This window comes from Acanthopagrus latus, chromosome 19 (genome assembly GCF_904848185.1).
Source record: "Acanthopagrus latus isolate v.2019 chromosome 19, fAcaLat1.1, whole genome shotgun sequence".
NCBI classification, from domain to species: domain Eukaryota; kingdom Metazoa; phylum Chordata; class Actinopteri; order Spariformes; family Sparidae; genus Acanthopagrus; species Acanthopagrus latus.
In genome coordinates, this window is record NC_051057.1 from 24,437,324 (window position 1) to 24,458,213 (window position 20,890).

At 48.7% G+C, this 20,890-nt stretch overlaps 4 protein-coding genes across 14 annotated transcripts in view; all 4 read left to right on the top strand.

Moving 5' to 3' along the window:
- actr3b (actin related protein 3B) overlaps positions 1-333 on the top strand; it is an 8,660-nt gene extending 8,327 nt beyond the window's left edge. For all 3 annotated transcript variants that reach the window (XM_037078679.1, XM_037078680.1, XM_037078681.1), the window contains exon 12: positions 1-333. This exon is cut by the window's left edge and continues 2,025 nt beyond it. The gene's annotated coding sequence lies outside the window, so the exon portion shown is untranslated.
- A 429-nt stretch (positions 334-762) lies between these two features.
- LOC119008409 lies at positions 763-6,060 on the top strand. The gene is made up of 4 exons (XM_037078678.1): positions 763-1,106; positions 2,883-3,129; positions 3,308-3,999; positions 4,419-6,060. The coding sequence occupies exons 1-4, from the start codon at positions 1,098-1,100 to the stop codon at positions 5,766-5,768; spliced, it is 2,298 nt and encodes a 765-aa protein (XP_036934573.1). The 5' UTR covers positions 763-1,097; the 3' UTR covers positions 5,769-6,060.
- Positions 6,061-6,804: 744 nt separating this feature from the next.
- Positions 6,805-9,582, top strand: xrcc2 (X-ray repair complementing defective repair in Chinese hamster cells 2). Its single transcript, XM_037078682.1, has 6 exons — positions 6,805-7,002; positions 7,552-7,633; positions 7,768-7,803; positions 7,893-8,042; positions 8,172-8,448; positions 9,093-9,582. The coding sequence occupies exons 1-6, from the start codon at positions 6,982-6,984 to the stop codon at positions 9,412-9,414; spliced, it is 888 nt and encodes a 295-aa protein (XP_036934577.1). The 5' UTR covers positions 6,805-6,981; the 3' UTR covers positions 9,415-9,582.
- A 986-nt stretch (positions 9,583-10,568) lies between these two features.
- Positions 10,569-20,890, top strand: part of kmt2ca (lysine (K)-specific methyltransferase 2Ca) — a 58,960-nt gene continuing 48,638 nt past the window's right edge. For 7 of the 9 annotated variants that reach the window (XM_037078667.1, XM_037078668.1, XM_037078675.1 and 4 more), the window contains exons 1-7: positions 10,570-11,776; positions 15,566-15,787; positions 18,955-19,034; positions 19,305-19,893; positions 20,022-20,201; positions 20,396-20,418; positions 20,726-20,812. In XM_037078667.1, coding sequence (XP_036934562.1) covers positions 15,567-15,787; positions 18,955-19,034; positions 19,305-19,893; positions 20,022-20,201; positions 20,396-20,418; positions 20,726-20,812 — 1,180 coding nt within the window. In that variant the 5' untranslated portion in view covers positions 10,570-11,776; position 15,566. Of the gene's footprint in view, positions 11,777-15,565; positions 15,788-18,954; positions 19,035-19,304; positions 19,894-20,021; positions 20,202-20,395; positions 20,419-20,725; positions 20,813-20,890 lie in introns of all 9 variants that reach the window. The other 2 variants (XM_037078670.1, XM_037078674.1) reach the window with 2 other exon arrangements.

The following is a 20,890-nucleotide window of genomic DNA, read 5'->3' on the forward strand; positions in this document are numbered from 1 at the left end:
TATTTGATTTACATTTCAAGGAATGTCCAAATACTGTGTGAGCCGTGGTCACCATGGTTACAGCTGATCAGCTGATGGTCAGTGTGGATCCAGTCTGATGATGTCACTGTTGATATTGATTTATAAGGACAGCTCTGACTCTCCCGATCACCTCCGCCAGCTGATCATCAACATCAATCAGCTGTATTGATGATCCAGCTGACTGTGTCCTCAGGTGTCTCTGACTGTAGGAAAGACGGGACAGGTGTCCTCACAGCTGCAGTGACATCACGTTTGTGGCTGAATGTTGATTGGTCCTGAGCTGCTGTCAATAAACACTCACCTGCGACTCCCTGCCGTCTCTGCGTCCCTCTGCTGACAGGTGGATCTGAATATTAATGACGTTGATCAGGTGATAAATCAGACTGAGGTCAGAACTCCTGGGTCTTAATATCTTGATATAAATATATTTGGTAACACTTTATTATTGATCATATGATTAAAATAAAACAATTATATGTAATTAAACATTTTATAAACTATTATTGTATAAAACTAATACTGTGAAGGTCACAACATTATTACAGCTGCTTAGTACATGTTTTATGTGAAGAAGAAGAGGAAGAAGATGAAAAAGATTGTGAAGAAGAAGAAAAAGAAGCAGAAGAGGAAGAATAAACCGAAGAAAAGAAGAAGAAGAAGAAAAAGAAGAAGAAGAAGAAGCAGAAGAAGCAGAAGAGGAAGAATAAACCGAAGAAAAGAAGAAAAAGAAGAAGAAGAAGAAGAAGAAGCAGAAGAGGAAGAATAAACCGAAGAAAAGAAGAAGAAGAAGAAAAAGAAGAAGAAGAAGCAGAAGAGGAAGAATAAACCGAAGAAAAGAAGAAGAAGAAGAAGAAGAAAGAAGATGGCGTCGTGTCTCCTCCGGGCCGCGGGGGGCAGCAGCACCGCAGTACCGCGGCTCCTGTCTCTGATGTCGGTTCTGGTCGGAGAGTTTTCGGCTCGACTCGACACTGAAACTCTTCAGACTCTTTAACAGAGAAAACTCTGAGCATGTCGTCAGAACCGAGCCGTCACCGCTGAGGTTCGTTTCTGGATCTGGAGTGGCGGGAAAATTCAAGATGTTTGCGGTAGGTGTGACGTCATCAGAAGTTAATCTGTAGTTTATATGAAACGTCAGAAAGTTGTTCGGCTCGTGACGACATGGCGGATACAGCCGGTCAGTCCGCGTCCCGGTTCTGTCGTGGTTCTGTCTGCTGGTCTCAGGTTCAGGCTCAGGAACCAGAACTTTTCTACTGTGAGTTCTGTTTACATCGACGTACCATCTTCAGGAGCTTCCCGGTCACTGACTCCGGATCAGTGCAGAATGAACCGAACCGTTTTATTACATGTTGTTTCTGTTCGTGTTAATATTTGTAATGATGAAATGAATGAGTGTATTCACCAGGTCCAGCTTCAGTCAGCAGGTTCTGCAGAAGCTTCACACGAGTGTGTCTTCATGTTCGGGTCCACTGAGGCCGTTCTGATCACTTGTGTACTTATACCGACACCGAGTACCGAAACTGATATTTCTACCACAAGAATCACTCTCAGGCTCCAGATGCTCTGAATTGGAGGGCAGGTTTATTTTCTTCTCTGCTTGTTACAACAAACGATGTTAAATTAAATAAAAAGATAAATAATCATAATTTCCTGTTTCGACAAAAAGCCTCCATATGAAACACAATGAAACTTAAAAAGATATCCGTGAAATGTGACAAATTAAACAATGAAACTCATCACATTCAGATTAATATCTCAGTTAAACTACTGCACAGTCTCCATGTGAGTCAATGTGATTTATACTGAAGCATCTAGAACTGATGTCCAATTCAAAAAACATTTGACAGTATTTATTGTCACTCAAGATTTAATTATACAGATATATAAAACTGTAGATATGTATTATTTTCTTCTCTTTAAGGAAAAGAAGGGCAGCAATTAAAAACAAAATAGTGAAAACAAATAAATGAGCTTTTTAAAATGTGTGCATGTATAATTTAGGTGTCTGTCTATTCAGAGTCGCAGTGTTTCTCACCGGGAATGCACAGGTCAGCATAACATGGGACGGCTTAACTCGCACGCTGCTGGTCAGTGGAGTGTCCTGATTGCTAAACCTGCCAAAAGTTAAAATACTTCAATAATTTATTGACTGTAAGTCCAGGTCTGTATCGGTCGGCATCTGGGTCCAGACTCAGTTCGCGGTCCGCCTTACAAGCTGCCATCTGATCGCAGTCTTCAGTTTCATGCAACGTACGGCCGAATGCAGTAATGTGGTATCTGTGCATTTTTTCAAGTACGAGTATATGAACGCAGTATCAGTATCGGAAAGAACAAACTGGGTCAACAAGTTTCAGGGAGGTTTCACAGAACAGTGTCCAGCTGGACAGGCGTCCCACGGCACCGACGAGTGTCCAGGAGCACAGAGTTCATGTAACCAGTGAGGTCACTGTGTAACGTCTAACAGCTCATAACTCACAGAGATAGAGGTTTAATGAACCACAAGGTTAAAGGTCAACACGTGAAATAAAGTAGTGCAAGGTATCAACATGTGGTGAGATGCAAACAATGAATTCCCCCTCGGACCGCTCTGAGGTCGTGTAGTATTTACAGATGTGTCACGTGGTATCAGTGAAGGGAACATAAACATGTTTAATCATCACATCACACAGTGACACGTTCTGTACTGCTGGATCAAGCAGAGGACAGGAAACAGAATCACAACGCTGTCATCGTGGTCAGTGGGCGGAGTCCAGACGCGAAGACGAGGATGGAGGAAGGAAAGCCTCCAGCAGTTTGTTCACACCTCAATTCATCAGGGGCTCTGATCACACACACTTACCGGTCCAACTCTTTATGTTTTAAAGATGATCCAGGAGAGCGAGGAGGAGCGGAGGGAGGTGGGCTGCCAGTGGGAGAGTCCGGAGGAGGAGCGGAGGGAGGTGGGCTGCCAGTGGGAGAGTCCGGAGGAGGAGCGGAGGGAGGTGGGCTGCCAGTGGGAGAGTCCGGAGGAGGAGCGGAGGGAGGTGGGCTGCCAGAGCGACTCAGCAGAGAGGAGAGACGCTGCTGTCCAGGTGGACCTGCTGAATCAGCAGCTCAGCTGGAGACACACAGGTGAGACACACTGCAGGTACGACCACTGGACCAAGAGTCCAAAACATGTTGAGGCTGCTCAGACCATCACATCCATCCTGAGTAATCTGATTTCAGGTGTGAATGCACACAGTGAAACTACTGCTAATGTAAATATATATGTGTGTGTGTGTGTGTGTGTGTGTGTGTGTGCGCTCAGGTGTGTGTGGCGTGGCGTGGCGGTGTGTGTCTGTCAGAGCAGATGAACCAGGAGGGGGTGCTCTGCTGCAGCACTGCAGGACACACCATGGCCCCCCACTCAGACACACTCCGCTACCCACAATGCCTCTGTTCCAATCGCCTGCACCGCCAGAGACCACCTCGTTACCCAGCATGCCTCTGTGTGAGCCGCTTCTCCTGCTGCCCCCTGCAGATGTCTCAGCTCCTCCTTCTGGACTTATCGCTCCTCTGAGCCCCCACCTGGCTGAGGAGGTAGAGGTGGAGGTGGAGGGTGGAGTTATTGACACAGAACAGGTGCGAAGGCCGAGGAGGAAGAGGGTCGGTCCACCAATCAGATATCTGCTAGAGTCTGAAGGACAGTCACATGGCCTGTCAGTGGCCAATCACAGCAGGGGAATGACGGTGATAGAGAAGGAGGAGGAGGAGAAAGAGGAGGTGGATGTGGATGGAGTTAAACCTGTGAAAACAGCGGACACAGAGCAGGCAGGGAGGCCGAGGAGGAAGACTGTCGGTCCACCAATCAGATATCTGCTTGAGTCTGAGGAGCAGTCACATGGCCTCTCAGTGACCAATCACAGCATAGCAAGGGGAGCAAAGGTGAAAATGAAGCCAGGGAGGCTGAGGACAGAGCACCAGGAGGAGGAGGAGAGGAGAGGGGTGGAGCTCTGTCAGGTACGTCCTCAGGTGATCAGGTTCATCAGACTCTCCGTCCTCTGATGAGGCATTCAGACAAACATCAGGCCAGTTATTCACACGACTACATCACAGAAAAAGTGCGTGTATTTGTCGCATGAATAAAGAATTCAGATTGATCACAGCTCTGCTGTGCTGAGACATATTTCTATGACTTACCAGGTAGTCTGACTTCCTCATTCACTTTCCTCCATCGCAGCTCCCTATTGGTCCATCTCAGTGCAGCAGATGTGTCATCTTACAGCTCCGTGTGTCTGCTAACAGCCACGATTACTGATCGTTATCCTCTCCTCCATCAGCTGCATGAACGTTATGACATCAGTGGGAACATTAACGCTGACAGAATACCTGCTCATCACCTGAGATAATAACCCACCTGTCTGTCTGTCTGTCGTCAGGTGTGTGGTCTGACCTTCACCTGTGAGTCGTCCCCGCAGCTCCACCTGTCCGTCCACAGAGCAGGAAGCTGCATCACCAACGCTTCACTTCTGCACCATCACCACCACAACAAACAGGAGGTGAACACCAACAGTGATGGAGAGAGGATGGAAAGGAGAGACGAGGAGGAGTTGAAGACCCTCCTCCCTGTTCCCACAAAGGCTTCTGATTGGCTGAGATGCAGAAAGCGTATGCGCAGAAATCCGCGGTGGTGGGTCGACTTCTGCACTACAATGAGGAGGAGACGGCAGGAGCGAGCTGGAGTGTGCGGGAGGAAGAGGAGGAGGTGTCGAGAGGAGGAGGAGCAGGAGAAAGGAGGAGGAGGAGGTGGGGAAGAAAAGGTGGAGGAGCAGCCTCAGAGGCCGAGGAGGACCAGGGTCGGCCCACCAATCAGATACCTTCTGGAGTCAGAAGAGCTGTCACATGGGCCAATAACAACCAATCAGGGCAGACCAAGGGGATGGAGGGAAGGTAGAAAACCACAGAAGAAGATCAATGCTGAGGGCGGGGCGTCAGAGAGACACAAGACCCTCCTCCCAGCGTCCAAGAAAGCTACTGATTGGCTGAGACACAGAGAGCTTGTGCGCAGAAATCCACAGTGGTGGGTCGACTGCCGAGCCACGATGAAGAGGAGACGGCAGGACAGGGATGGAGCGAGGGGGAGGAAGAGGAGAAGGTGCAGAGAGCAAGAGGAGGACACCGAGGTAAAGGAGGAGATAAAGGAGGAGAAGGTGAAACAAGTCTGTCTGAAGGAGGAGGGAGGAGGCGAGGAAGACAAGGGAGGAGAAAACGAGGCTGAGGAGGAGAAGAGACAGACAGAGGTGAAAAAGGAGGAGGAGCACCCTCAGAGGCCGAGGAGGACGATGGTTGGCCCTCCAATCAGGTACCTGCTGGAGTCAGAGGAGATGTCACATGGGCCGCCAACAGCCTATCAGGACAGAGCGGGGGATTTTAAAGAGGGTAGAAAACCACAGAAGAAGCGCAAGGTGGGGGGCGGGGCCTTAGGTGATACAGCAATGACTGACAGGCCTGAGGACACAGACAGGCAGGTGGAGAGACAGATGGGTCTGACCAATCAGGACAGATTGGATGGACCCAATGAAAGAGGAGGAAGTCCAAACAAGGTTATGATTCACAAGGAGGCTAGGGGCGGGGCTTCGGAGATGACTGACAGAGCTACACCTGTCTCAGACAGACAGACGGGTTCATACAGACGGTCGTACCTGGTGTACATCAACCTGCAGAGCAGTCAGGTGACCGTTCTCTCCCCCTGCTGTGTCAGACTGCAGCGGCTCCCTCTGATTGGTTGACTGTGTTATTAACATGTGATACATGTTTGTATCTGATGTGAGAACAGCTGAATGGTCCTTTAAACTGTCATGACAAGATGAAAGGATAAGATTTACCTCATTGTTGTGGCTTTGTTTTTGTTAATCCAGAGTTCGTTTTTATTAGTTTCTTTGACACCAACATCCCCACGCCACGCTGCGCCTCGCCACGCTGCGCCTCACATCGCCGCGGCACGCTGCGCCACACACCTGACCTGAGCACATTAACACCACACTTTATTTTGTTTTTATTAAAGGCATGTATTTGTGATCATCAGGGACTCTGTGTGTGTGTGTGCGTGTGTTTGTGTGTGTGTGTGTGTGCTGTGCGCTGTGCACAGTGAGTGTTTGCATCAGTGTGTCTTGGTCCAGTCGTCCTCGCAGCGGACTGTCTGCTGAGTCGACACATTTATTCATTCAGCTTCACCTGGTTTCATTCAGTGATCATCGCTGTCGCTACAAATCAAATGTTCTGAAAAACATTAAGATTACCTTTTTAATTACATTGTTTATGTTTTACTATTGTTATTATTTTTGTAATATTCTGTCCGTTGGCTGCTGTCGGAAACAGATTTCGCTGTTTGTGGGACAATGAAGGAATATACTGGTTCTGATTCTGATGAAAGCTTCATGAAAAGTCAAGGTGAGATAAAACGTCAGATGGAAAGTCAGAACTCTCATCAATCATGGTGATCTTTGGAGGGATCCGACCCCCCGGCCCGACCCCCTGGCCAGAACCACTGGACTGAACTGTCTGACTGTATATGAAGAGTTCTGCGGGTCTCCACCAGGCGGAGCTCCAGCTGCAACAGGCTGCTCTGACTGCTGCACCAGTATTAGTCATCAGTGATCAATAACGTCCTGCAGGATCAGAGAGTCACACAGGTGACAGCACCGCTGTACTTCTGATTTGAGGTAAGTTGTGATGGAGTATTTGTCAGTAAAGAATCTGATTACTGTCCTCGCACTGATGTCCGTGTATTTCCGGTCAGCTGTTTTATAAATGACGGTTTAATCAACGTCACATCCGGTCCTGGGTCCGTTCTGCTCACCAGCAGCTGATCGTGCCGCGCACAGCACACACATTACGGTAACGGCTCGCTCTCCGTCCTTTACGGTAGAGGAGTAGAAGCCGGAAGTGAGCTCAGCCGCGCGGGCTCGTTGTTCTGAGAACGAAGATGAAGCTCGTGTTGAGATGACTGAAAGCGGCGCTCAGGTCAGAAAATGAAGCCGTTACTCTGCGTTAGTGAGTAATCAGAGCATCTGTGCTGAACAGTACCGGCCGTGTTCTGCTGCTGAGGACGTGACGCGGTTCATCTCCAGTACTTTATTACTTTCATACTTTATTATTAATTACTTTATTCCGTGATTGAGTACTTTCATCTGACGGTAACTACAGCTGTGGGTCTTTTAGAAATAATAGATGGGATGTTATTATGGTCTGTCCGTGATGTGGTTGTTGTAATCAGATTACTCCAGAGTCTGAGTATTAACTGTCAGCAGACTGAAACACAACTTGACAGCTTCATCTGAACCACATGGAGGCAGGGTTGAGGTAACAGATTACATGTACTCAGGATTACATGCTCAGATTACAAAAAACAAGACCAATTAACTGATTATTGTCACAGGTAGTTACAGATCACGCGATTGCATGTTGGTACAGTCTATGTGTCGGTACAGTCTATGTGTCGGTACAGTCTATGTGTCGGTACAGTCTATGTGTTGGGGTATAAACAGTAGAGTGATAACTGTGTCTCTGCAGCTGTTTGCTCGTCTGGAGGCTCGACGCTCTCTGAAGGACATCGAAACTCGCCTGTTTCCTGAAGATGGAGGACCCGACCAAGGTGACAAGCCGCCACGCCCACTTTCTGTCAGCACTTGCATGTGACCTCATTGGATCATGAAAGGCGCCAGATTACTGCTGACTGTGTTAATAATTGTTACAACTGATCAGCTCTCGTGTGTTTGACTCCGTCAGGTGAGGTGGTGGAACTGTATGGACCAGAGGGAACAGGTGAGTTCACTCTACAGGACACAGCCTGGCTTCAACTTCCTGTGAAGTGGTGTGTGGTGTGTTATGTGTTATGTGTGTGTGTGTCTCAGGTAAGACAGAGCTGCTCTACCACCTGCTGTGTCGCTGTGTGTTGCCGGTGGCGTCCGGCGGTCTAGAGGTAGACGTTGTGTTCGTGGACACCGACTACAGTCTGGACATGTTACGACTGGTCAGCATCCTGGACAGTAGGCTGAACACAGGTTCGAACGTACGAGCGCACACACACACACACACACACACACACACACACATCACATGTTACTGTAGAGGGTGCTAACCTCTGTCATCCATCTCTCCCTCTCTCTCCCTCTCTCTCTCTCTCTGTCTAGCTCGTTCTACGCGCTCGCCCTCGACAGGTTCAGATGAGGCCTTGTTGCGTCAGTGTCTGTCTCGCCTCCTCGTCGTCCATTGTTCCTCCTCCTCCCAGCTCCTCCTCACCCTCCACTTCCTGGAGACCTCCTTGTCTTCTCGGCCTGGCCTGGCGCTCCTACTCATTGACAGCATCTCTGCTTTCTATTGGCAGGACCGCTGTGAGGGCGGGGCCAGCATCGCGAAACAGGAAGAGAGGCTCAGCAAGTGTACAGAGCTGCTGGGTCGACTGCTCAGGTAGACGTTCATCAGTTTAGTTTTGATACTCCTGTAGGTGGTTTCGTTGGGTTCTAGACATCCTTTAGATGGTTTTAGAGGTCTTTTAGTGGGTACATGTGGTGCATAAACTTGTTCTTGGGGTTCTGGTTGTCATGGAGGAGGTTCTTGGGGTTTTATAGGTAGTTTGGTGGTTCTAATGGTCATTGAAGATGTTTTATGGATCCCTTAGGTTCTTATCACCACTGTCATTGAAGAGTTCCCTAATGTAGCTGTAGCAGTCAGAGGAGGTTCTGAAGGTTTTAAGGAGTGCTAGTGATTATTGAGGTGGTTGTGGTGATCTTTTAGGTAGTTGGATGGTTCTAGTGATCATTGAAGGGAGTCCAGAGACCTTTAAGTTCTTGTGGTCATGAGTGACCCAGGAGTTCCTTGCAGTTGTTGATTGAGGAAGTCTTCGGGGTCCATTGGGTACTTCTGGGTTCTTTCAGGTGGTTTTTGGAGAGCTCGAGGTGATGAGGGGGTTCTTTAAGTGACCCGTTAGACATTGTTCTCCACCATCCAAACACACAGAGACATTTGAATGCTGTTACAAACAGAAAAGAGGCTGTTCTGGAGGAATGTGATGGAACCACACTAACCTCACTAACACAGCTTCCTCCTCTCAGGGATTACAGAATAACCGTCTTCGCCACCTGCCACGCCATCAGGAGGAGCTACAGTGGACCTCCCTCCTCTTCCTCTTCCTCCTCCTCCTCCTCCTCCTCTGAGTTCGACCGACCATATCTCTGTCGCCCCTGGCAACGGCTGGTGACCCACCGGCTGCTGTGCTCCAGGCAGGAGGCTGCAAACAACATGGCCGCCACAGCAGGAGGCAGCAAGGAGAAGAGGAGTCGACATGTCTTCACTGCTCGCTGCACCTCCTCCAGGACGAAGGCTTCCAGGAGCAGCTCCTTCTGTGTCGCAGACGGAGGAGTGGAGTTTACCTGAACGGTAACTGAGCTGCAGACACCAGGACATTTACTGCAGGTGAAACCAGCTGCGGACAGGAAGTTGTTGCTTTACTATAACTTTATATTTTCCTTACAGAAAAGTAGTTCTCTATATATTTGTGTTAATGTTCAACACAGTTGTTCAATAAAGTTTGCTGATGTTAGAGTTGTTTCATCATCGTTACTGCACCACAGGAAGTGCTGCAGGCCGGATCAATGGATCGGATCAGGAGTCACAGGAGAGACAGCTGAAGCCCCGACCCCTGAGTGGACCTCATGGACCTTCTGTGATCAAACCTTTGTCTGGTCGTGAACGAGGAGACAGATAAAGTACTGATCCGGTCTGAACTGGGTCAGATTCTCACACATGATGTTTGTCAGTTTGTTGTAATTAAAGTCAAACCTCATGTAGTTTGTGTTAAAGCTCAGTGAACTACATCATCTCATCAACACGGCACCAGAACCAACATGGAGCTGACTGGGTCAGAGAAGGTTCTGGTTCAGTTCTGTGAGCTGCTGATATACAGGAGGATGTCTTTATAACAATGTGTTTTCAGTCTTATGACAAACTGACAAACATAATGTGTGAGACTGATGACCCAGTTAAGACCGGATCAGTACTTTATCATCTCTCTTCTGTCACTGCAGACGGAGGTTTGATCGATAAGGGCTTTGGGGCAAACAGGAAGGGGCGGGGCTTCATCTCTCTGTGTTGAGTTTCATCTTGAACCCGTCCTTACTGGGCCCGACCCACAGGTCAGAACCACAGGCCCAAACAAGCTAACTAAATATAAAGTAGTTCAGAGTGAGTCCAGCAGGGGGCACTGCTCCTCCCTGACACTCCGGTACATTTACTTAGTTACACTTGAGTACAGGACTGAGTTTTGGTATCACAAAAGGAAATTATGTGAATATGAACTGCAGCACTGAGCGCAGCATGTTGATATCTTTAATCATTGTATCCATCAGTGTCTCCAGTCGGACCTGTGGAGCCAAACAGTACCGCTGGTTCTGGGCCAATCAGAAAGCCAACGCTTTCTGGGAAGACAGTTATATTTAATATTACAACAAACACTTCTCTGGAATATGAAGCTGCTGGAGAGCCGTCACAGAGACGGGTCTCCTGTCAGAACCGGGTCTTCAGTCAGAACCAGACCCTTGATGAGGAGGGCAAGCTTTTCAGTGAGCCTCAGAAAATGCATAAAGAATGAATGACTTCATTTTAAAGCAAAAGTTAAAACATCATAAAAACAAAGCAAAACAAATGTGGAGGCACGTTCAGAACCCGGACGTCCTCCAGGTCACAGATCAGTGATCCGCCCCAACACATCCTGCAACATCTGTTCTGTGTAGTTTTATTAATAGATTAATATCTGTGCCTGTTTCACCCAGAGGAGTTCACTGTCCCTGAAACAGCCTCATGTTGTTCATTCAACTCTTATCTGACTGAATTTCTGTTAGAACTCTGAAACAGACTGAAGCTGAAGCTGGTGCTGGTGTGAGACAGGTTCTGCTCTGGTTCTGCTCTGGTTCTGCTCTGAAACCAGCGAGTCAGAACTGAGAGAGGTCTGGTTCTGATTGATTCCTGGTCAGTCTTATTGATTATGTATCGGTGGGTCCTGTGTTTGTTCTGAGGAACCTGCTGATGTTCCCTGTTTATTCTGATTTGACTGACGGTCCTGACGTCATGTGTTTACAGCCCTGACGTCATGTGTCACAGTACAGACACATAAAGTGAAATGACCAATTAATTAGACAGATTAATCAGAGGCTCGGGTAATGACGGCTCCATGGTTTTGGCACGCGCAGCAGCAGTCCGGCTCCTCGCGCGCGGATCCAGTCCGGGATTTCAGGTCTGATGACAGACCGCTTCACCAGAGCAGCCCTCCAACAGATCCCTCCGCGGGGTCAGACACACTTTTTACACAACACAAACAAACGATCGCAGCCGGACGCGCACACACACACACCGACACGGTTCACACTGTCGCTCCCGGTGAACGTCGCCTATAACCGGGCGTAAAGATCCAGCCCGGTCCGGTGAACGTGTCTGCTCCGGTACCGGAGTTAATGTTTTCTAGGACCTACTTCTCCTGCTGTCGCTGACAGGCGGTGCTTCGGTCGCTCCCAAACATGGCCTCCATGACGGAGCGACCGCTTCAACTTTAATTTTTCGCCAATTTTCACAGCGAAACCGTCTTTTTTCCTCCTCGGTCCACGGGAATGTTCGGTCGGAACACCGAATCATGGCAGACTCGTGAAGCAGATGTGATCTTTGGGAGAAGTTCGCTGTTGGATTCAAACAGATCGCTTTAAGTTGGCTGAAAGCTGGAGAGGAAAAAGAGAATTGCATCAAATCAGTAAGGAGCCTTTTCACCCCGCTCTCCTCTCCGGGCCGCCCAGCTCCGGTACCGCTCCGGTACCACTCGGCGGCTCGCTGCTTTAACTTGCCGCCGCTCGGTCTCACTCTCACCGGACGATGAATAAGCGCGCGGTGGATGCACTCGTTTCTGGTGCGCGCTAACAGCTAGCCTGCTAGCTAATGCTAATGCTAATGCTAACAGAGAAGTGATCAGTCAACTGGGCGGTCCGGGGAAGCTACATGCTAACGGCTAACTGCCCTGTTCCTACTACTCAGTTTAATGTGTGTAAACAGTGCGTGCGTGCATGCGCGCGCGCGCGCGTGTGTGTGTGTAGCATTAACAACCTTCACTGACTCCTTCATTTAAAACACGCACACACACACAACTCTTCTGACAGATGGTAACCAAGCAGTTAACACACACACGCACGTACACACGCACGCACATCCTCGAGACGTTATCAGATCCAATCACTTTCTGATCAGCTGATGATTGATTAGTGATTAATTATCGCTGCTGTCTGCTGTCACGTGGTGAACCGCTGCAGGTTTATCTTAAAGGAGCATTCTGTAGTTTGGTGAAGATATTTTAAGAATCTTCATCAAACACACAGTTTGACTGTGTTTACATGTGGCGGACCCTGCCACCTGTGTGTCTTCAGACAGTGTTCTGGGACCTGATGAGAACAGCTGGTTTGTTCTCTGATGGACACAGTTTGTGTTTACCTCATTAAAGGTGTGACAGCATCTCATCATGTGAAAACGTGACGATACTTCTCCAGGAGAAAAGTTGTCTCAGGATGTCAGTAGCAACCAGAGGCAGAGCTGCAGCCGGGCCTCCTGGAGGAGCTGCGGGTTCTGCAGCCGGGCCTCCTGGAGGAGCTGCGGGTTCTGCAGCCGGGCCTCCTGGAGGAGCTGCGGGTTCTGCGGCCGAGCTGCTGCTTTGCAGACAGGTGTCATAGTGGTCAAACTGTGTAACTACATCATCTCGTGAAGCGCTGCGACCCAAAGACTTTGACAGAAGTTAACATACTAACATGGTAAAACAAGCGTCTGTAAAACCCGGATAAATTTTTTTGAGCATCACCACCTGGAGACACGACATGTTTACTGTCAGAACCGCAGGCAGAGAAAGAAAGGGTAGAAAGAGCTGGAGAAGAGCTGCATGATTACATTGTTTAATCTCTGTTCAAGTTAGCCAGGTGCTCAACAGGAGGTTAGCCGGCTCGCTCTCTGACAGAACACCTGAAGCTGAACTTTACAGAACGTCGCTCAGCTTCAGCGATGTGAGGAGACGCAGGAGAAAGTTTGTGGCAAAACCTTGTACAGTTGTAACATTTTGATTGTGTCTTCTATTGCGTATGATAATTCAGACTCAGTCAGGCTCAGTCAGACTATGTATCGTCACCCTTGACTCAGTGCTTTTTAAATAGGTTTTAATTTCTACATAGTGCTGCTTTAGACTCCAGGCTGGTTGTTTTGTCATGTTTTCACTTTGTCGGACGTAGTTTATAAAAGGATGAGTCAAGAAGTGGGTAGAAGTCAAAACTTGAATTTCTTTAATAAAGTTTTCTACATGTGGACCCTGCCACCTTTCTAGCTTCAAACCAGAGGTCGACTTATTAATTACACAAATGAATCAGCGCTGACAGGACGTTTTCCAAACTGTTGTTATTGGCTGAACTTGGCTCTGATAGTTGCTGATGGCTGCGATACACTGAGTCATCATCATCAGCTGAGGCCACTTCTGCTGAAAATATCCTCTGAATCTGTAGATTGTAGAACATCAGGGACTAGCTTTGCTCCGCTGCAGAACATCGGGGACTAGCTTTGCTCCGCTGCAGAACATCGGGGACTAGCTTTGCTCTGGCCGTAGCGCAAAGTTTTGTGGGTGAATGCGAGACGTTTGCAGAGAACATGTCTGCATCTCCAAAATCCAGAAACAAGGAAGTGAGGTCATCGGGTCAGACATGACCTGAACAGAGAGAACTGCTATGATTGGTGAATATAGCAGGATTATGGTGATTGGTTGAATTTGCATGAATTGGTGCGATTGCAAGATCAGGAAATCCTGCAGGGACTGATTATTACTCGATTTACAGATTCAGACTAAACTCTTTGTTTTGATGTGCTGTTCGGCACCACACACAGAACATGTAGTACATTTTGTTGTGGTGTGTAAATGGACCTCTGTGTTCTGTAACTGCTGGTCTCCTCATAAACACATCCAGGTCATGTTTGGTAGAAAATGACGGATGTTCAGGTGTTTGAAGACATGATTGTTGGATTGGAGCGATCTGTAGTCAGCTGGAGTTTCATGGAGATGCTGTTCAACACGCAGACGTTAGAGGCTGATGCTCAGTGTGTGATTAACATCTGGACCGGGCTGATCTGATGTGGCTCATTCAGGGTCGGTGCAGATTATTAGTGTTCAAGGAGGCTGAAATCTGACATTCATTTCCAGTGAAAATGAAACTTTTAGTGCAAAACTTTAAGAGCAATGTACAATTTTGTAACAATTACAAAGTACTGATCTGAAGTCCAACTTTCAGGTACTGGAGTATTTCCTTTACTTTTTCTCCACTACATTTATTAAATACATGTAGTTACTAGTTCACTCGGATGGTTCAGAGTGTGTCGGCTGCTGAACATCCTCTGCCTCAGTATTTATCCAGTAAACAGAGATGACGATCGGAGCAGACCAATGTGTTCAGGTTGTTTCGGGACAAATTCAAAAGCAGATAAACTCAGCATCAACAAGACAGCAGGGGTCAAAGGTCACTGATGGTCTCTGTATGCTCGCTGTGCTGTGATTGGCTGATTGAGCTGTCAGTCATTATGACATGTCAGTGGGTCACTGGGTCACACGGTTGTCCTTAGTCTGCTGTACTGGACTCTAGTGGACTGTGGTGGTCTCTAGTTGACTCTGAGCTCAGGATGATTAAACTCTACAGATTGCCTGAAAGTGCGACTCCCTCAGAGAGGACACGCCTCACATCGTCACGAGTCTGCAGCTGGAGTTGAGTGACTGTCGTCCTCAGCTGGATGTCTGGGTGATGACTGAGATCATCTCCGAGACAAGTTAGATTTCATGGAAACAGTATTATTGTATATTAGAACAAACGTGTGCGACTCTGCAGACGGATTCATGTCTCTGTCAGGAAAAGATGTGACAGCTGTCGTCTGATCATAGAAGGACTTTCTGAATCAAAGCTGAATTTACAATAAACATCGTTTAATAAATGGATTTTATAGATATCACTCAAAAAACTGTCACTAACGGTTAATGAACTATAAATATATGTAATATGAAGAGGTCAGAATCATCACCGTGTGTAAACCAGATGTTTTGTGTTAATGATGACACCAGTTGGGTTTTGGTTGGTTTGGTGGATGAACTTCCTGTCAGTAGAGGTCTGGTCTCTGTGTACCTGAGGTTTACACACTGACCTGATAGCTGACTGTTCCGACCACAAACCTGCAGCTGTTCAACATCTGGATGTGAGCTGACAGCAGCACGTGTCCAATCACATTCTGCATTATTGAACTGTGACTTCCTGGTCATGTGACCGGCGTCTCTCTGTGGCGCTGTCTCAAACGATCTCATGCAGAAGGGAAAGATGTGATCAATATAAAAACTAACTAACACTAACCATATTATCAGTTTTCAGCCCCAGAAACTGTGAATCTGTTGGATATCTGTTATTGATCTGTAGTTTCACAAGAGGACCCCCCACTGTGTGTCTCCCTGTGAGCTGAACCAGAACCTCTCTCTGTTCTGTTTCAGAATGCCATCTGAGACTCAGTCTCAGGAGCCTCGGGACAGAGGACCGGCCCCTCCAGTCACTCGGGCCGGACGCAGCGCTCAGCTGGCCAAAGCTGCTGCCACTAGCCCCGCCCCCGAGAGGAGGCCTCGTGGTCGACCTCGCAAAGATGGCAGTGGCAGCCGCTCTGCACCTCCTGCCCCTCCTACTCCTCCTCCACCTCCACCTCCCAAATCAAGGAAGAAGTAAGTGTGTCTGAGGACAGGTGTGTGTGTGTGTGTGTGTGTGAGTGTCTGAGGACAGGTGTGTGTGTGTGTGTGTGTATGAGTGTCTGAGGACAGGTGTGTGTGTGTGTGTGTGAGTGTCTGAGGACAGGTGTGTGTGTGAGTGTCTGAGGACAGGTGTGTGTGTGTGAGTGTCTGAGGACAGGTGTGTGTGAGTGTGTGAGTGTCTGAGGACAGGTGTGTGTGAGTGTCTGAGGACAGGTGTGTGTGTGTGTGAGTGTCTGAGGACAGGTGTGTGTGTGTGAGTGTCTGAGGACAGGTGTGTGTCTGAGGACAGGTGTGTGTGTGTGTGAGTGTCTGAGGACAGGTGTGTGTGTGTCTGAGGATAGGTGTGTGTGTCTGAGGATAGGTGTGTGTGTGTGTCTGAGGACAGGTGTGTGTGTGTGTGTGTGTGTCTGAGGATAGGTGTGTGTGTCTGAGGATAGGTGTGTGTGTCTGAGGACAGGTGTGTGTGTGTGTGTCTGAGGATAGGTGTGTGTGTCTGAGGATAGGTGTGTGTGTCTGAGGACAGGTGTGTGTGTGTGTCTGAGGATAGGTGTGTGTGTCTGAGGACAGGTGTGTGTGTGTGAGTGTCTGAGGACAGGTGTGTGTGTGTGTGTCTGAGGATAGGTGTGTGTGTCTGCGGACAGGTGTGTGTGTGTGTCTGCGGACAGGTGTGTGTGTGTGTCTGAGGACAGGTGTGTGTGAGTGTCTGAGGACAGGTGTGTGTGTGTCTGAGGATAGGTGTGTGTGTCTGCGGACAGGTGTGTGTGTGTGTCTGAGGACAGGTGTGTGTGTGTGTCTGAGGATGTGTTAAACATCATGTCTGATACAAACTGACCGTCAGTTTGAGTTTGACTGATAAAGCTGAGTGTGACGTGGGGATGATCCGCTCTCTAACACAGCCTGCTCTTGGATGTGATCATGAACTAAAGACCCACATTTCCACTATTACTTCAGTTCTGCATGTAGTTTCTCTGCGGGTTACCCAGCATGCACCCCTTCATCAGGTCATGACATTTGCGCTGGAGAAGAGTCTGGGAGTGACGCTGCAGGCTAACGCTAAGCTAAGAGTTTTGGAGATGGATGTGATGATGGCAGTGACAGCGTGTTTCAGACGTCACCAAACAGCTGATGTAGATATGCTGACGTCCTGACTGACGAGCTGTCATCAGACAGACAGAACCCGACCGGACCGGTCAGTGATCCAAACATATCCACAGCGTTGTCCTATGGAGCACAGAGTTGAGGAAACAGACGATGAACTGCAGTGTAACAGAAACAGATTCTACAGACGAGTTGAGAATCATTGTCATCAATAAATCTGATCAGGGATCAGCTGGAAACTGATAACTCAAGTTCATCACACTGTTGATATGTCACACTCAGAGGGCGTGAAGTGAAGACTGTGTGTGTGTGTGTGTGTGTGTGTGTGTGTGTTGTGGTGAGTGCAATCGGTTGGAGAGGAAGTGGTTAAGTTGCATGCTGGGTAATGAGCAGCGAGGAGGAGGAGGAGGTGTTAGCTGGACCGAGTCTACTCCAGGTTTTACCTCCTGCTGCGCGCGCACACACACACACACACACACACACACACACACACACACACACACACACACACACACAGGAGGGTGTGTGTGTCGCTCTCTGGTGTTGCTCAGGTTTTCATGCTGTGATGTCATTGTATTTACCTGAACACCTGTTCAAGGTGTTTTTGTGTCGGGAGGCGTCTCGTCTCTGGGTCACGTTGAGGAAACGTCTTGATTTGTCTCAGACGTCGTCGCGTTACAGTCTTGGGGTCAAAGGTCAAGTGAACTCACACAACACTTCTTCTGCATCAATGTGATAATTATGACAAAATTTACAAAACTGTCCACCAAAATGATGAGTGTTAGCCTTTCATATCCAAAAGGTAAATTTTACTGTTCTAACAGTTCTGACCCATTGGTTTCTGTTAGTTCTGTCGGGCCTCACAAATTGTTTAGCATCGACATCAAGTGAGACGCGATGAATATGATACCAGAGAAACACTGACGCCGTCCTGTCACAGCATGATGTCATCTGGTTTTAGGGTTCTTGGGTCCATGTGCGTTAGCTGCACAGTGAACCACCAATCACAATCCCTCCTGACCACTTAACCAATCACAGAACAGCGTGCTTTAGAGCGCTATCCAACCACCAACCAGCATCTTCCCACACTTGTTAATCCTTAACATGCCGAGCTCTTCCTGAATTTTGAGTCAGAGTCTCAGCAGATAAAAATGAGATGTCTGACTGAGGCCCGGTCTCTGTTGTGTGTTGAGGTCCAGGTGTGTCCTGGTTCCTGCTGGGATTGCGGTGTAGCGTTAAGCGTTCACACTTAAGACTAAGGCTTATAAGAACTCTGTTTTATGGCCTTTTTTTCAGAACAAACATAAAACGATCCCAACCAGTGTGCTGAGCGCTCGGTAGCTAACTAGCTAACATGACACTGTCACTGCTGATTGGTTCATGACAGTCCTGCTTCTTGATGTAATTAGAACGAGTGAATGTTGTGCAGTTGTGGACCTGGAGGATTTTTATGAGCTCCGGTTCTGCTCGGTCCTGCTGGAATGATGTCTCCCTCATTCATACGATGATGTTAACAGCAGAAGCCTCGCAGTGTTTGGGTCGGCCCTGCCTTCCTCCATTAGAGGTGTACTGCTGCCGTGTATCACCAGCAGGTGGAGAACAGACTTCGAGGTTGTGGCTCCTGGACTTCGACCTCCAGCTGTGAGGGCACCTTTTAAAAGCAGGATTTGAGCGGGAGCTCGAGGATCAGGGGAGTGTTGGTGTTTACCCCACCAGCACAGGAGCTCTGGATCAGGACTGTTGGCAGCTAGCTTGTTAGCACGCTAACTTCAGTAGACATCACTGCATCATAAAAACAAGATATCATAATTTGAAAACTGCTGTTTATTTACATTCTGCTGATATTTTTATTTTTTATTTTGAATGTTTCCAACTAGAATTCTGACATTTGACCCTTTTTAAAGAATCTGCTTCACCATCTTGTGATTTATTTCTCACTCAGTGTTTGACTGAAAGTCTCCAGTGGGCACTTGTTGTGACGCTGTTGTTCAGGGTCACACTGAGAGTCTGATCAGTGAAACTGACCAGGTGTTTGTGTGCAGGGGGCGGAGCCGAGGCCGAGCCCAGGTAGAGGACGAAGAGAGCATGGACGCCATGGAGAAGAAACCCCCCCAGAAGACGGGTGTGTATGATCCACCTGAGACTCAGCTCTGTTTGCTGACAACAGCTGTGACTTGTTTTTGGTCCAAACTTCATTCAAACCATCAGAACTTTGTTTAAAGTTCTGTCCAAATCCAAATCCTATCCTCGCTCATGTGCTCCTCATGTCTCCACTGGGATTAGCTGAGGAGCAAATGAGAGAAGTGACGAGACACGTTAGAGAAGTCAAAGTGTTTTTAACATTTAAACTGTGTGTGTGTGTGTGTGTGTGTGTGTGTGTGTGTGTGTGTAGAGCTGAAGGAGAAGACACCAGGACGCCGTCGGTCCACCTCCAGGAGAAAATCCAACATAAACCCTGCCCCTGCCCCTGAATCAAGCCAGGACCGCCTCACTCCAGAACCTGAGCCGGACCCTGACCCACCTCATCGTGACCCCACAGTGGCAAAGTCCAGCCCACAACCACCTCCCAATGCAGAGGAGGAGGACAGGACCAGCTCAGCTCCTGCTGCCCCCATCCCAACCTCCAGTCCTGGGAGGGGACCTCAAGTTAATCCCCCTCCCCCTTCCCCAGACCTGAGCCCAGTCTACAGCCCAGCTTCCAGACCCAGCCCCCCTCCTGATCCTGTGGAAGGGGACCGGCCCAGCCCCATCCACGGCCCGAGCCACGGCCCAATCCACAGCCCGGGCCACAGCCCAGGCTCCGCCCCCATGGAGACAGAGGGGGGTGCGGCCAGTCCCTTGGAGCAGATCCTGGTCCTGAGTCCCTGCTCCAGTCCTCCGGTGTCCCCCTGCCCCCGGCTGGATGACGACGACTCGCTGTCCCCCCTGTCGGAGGACTCCGGGGCCTCGCCCACACCGAGCCTGGGACACACCAAAAAACGGTGCGTTGAACCTGCTGACTTGTGTTTCCATGGTTACAGCAGGAACAGGAAGCAGTGTAACTGGACTCAGCTGAGTTTCATTAATCCATCTCTCTCTCTCGTACCTGTTTCCGTCTCTCGCCCCGCAGTCTGAAGCAGTGTGCCTTCTGTTACCGTGGCGACGCGCCTCCTCTGGGTCAGGGCCGCCTGGTGGTGTTCGGCCCGACACCGGGCTACATCCCGCTCCACATCCTCAACCGCCGCGCCTCCTCTGACCGAGACAATGACTGCCACGACCACTGCTACCGCGGTGACCAGGCCCTGCTCACGTGAGTGACCTCACTTCCTGTTCAGCCTCCATCAAGTCTAGTCTAAACTCTGGTAGACATGCTCATATTTCCATAAGAAATGAGTGAACTCACCTGTTTATTTTACTGTTTCAATGAACCAAGACAGTAACGCTAAATCTGTGTTTGTGTGCGTGTGTGCGTGCGTGTGTGTGTGTGCGTGCATGCATTTGTAGGTGCGGCAGTCCAGAGCAGTGTGGTGAGTACTCACTGTCTGATCTTTGTGAATGATCAGATTTAGAATCAGTCCTCCTGATGGAGTTTGAGCCCAGCTGACTGGTTCTGGTTCTGGTGTATGTGGTGTGTTGGGCTCTGAGTGACTCACAGAACTCTTCAGCTTCATATAAAGCTCATTATTACGGGAATATCTCAGAATCAACCTCTGAATCCTGTTTGTGGATCAATTAAAATTCCTGTGCTGAGTAACTCACAGATTTTTAATAATCATGTTGGTGCTCTGACAGTCTGATCAGTGTTATTGATCACTGTCTACCCTGATGTTTCAGAGGAGTCCTCCTCAGAGTTTGTGGAGCAGCTTGGACCCGTCGGTCTTCCACACGACATCAACGTCCAGTCACTGTTTGACTTCACAGGTACAGGAAGCTAATGTCCTCCTCCTGTCCTCCTCCTGTCTTCCAGCCCCTCTTCACCTCCTGAACTCCTGTCAGCAT

What these genes read in the sequence shown, in the direction of transcription:
- LOC119008409 (XM_037078678.1), top strand. An exon ending in GCTCAGCTGGAGACACACAG is followed by an intron (nt 3,130 to 3,307) that starts GTGAGACACACT and finishes GTGTGCGCTCAG; the next exon opens with GTGTGTGTGGCGTGGCGTGG. An exon ending in GAGGGGTGGAGCTCTGTCAG is followed by an intron (nt 4,000 to 4,418) that starts GTACGTCCTCAG and finishes GTCTGTCGTCAG; the next exon opens with GTGTGTGGTCTGACCTTCAC.
- xrcc2 (XM_037078682.1), top strand. Translation starts at nt 6,982, where the DNA reads ATGACTGAAAGCGGCGCTCAG. An exon ending in AGATGGAGGACCCGACCAAG is followed by an intron (nt 7,634 to 7,767) that starts GTGACAAGCCGC and finishes TGACTCCGTCAG; the next exon opens with GTGAGGTGGTGGAACTGTAT. An exon ending in CTGCTGGGTCGACTGCTCAG is followed by an intron (nt 8,449 to 9,092) that starts GTAGACGTTCAT and finishes TCCTCCTCTCAG; the next exon opens with GGATTACAGAATAACCGTCT.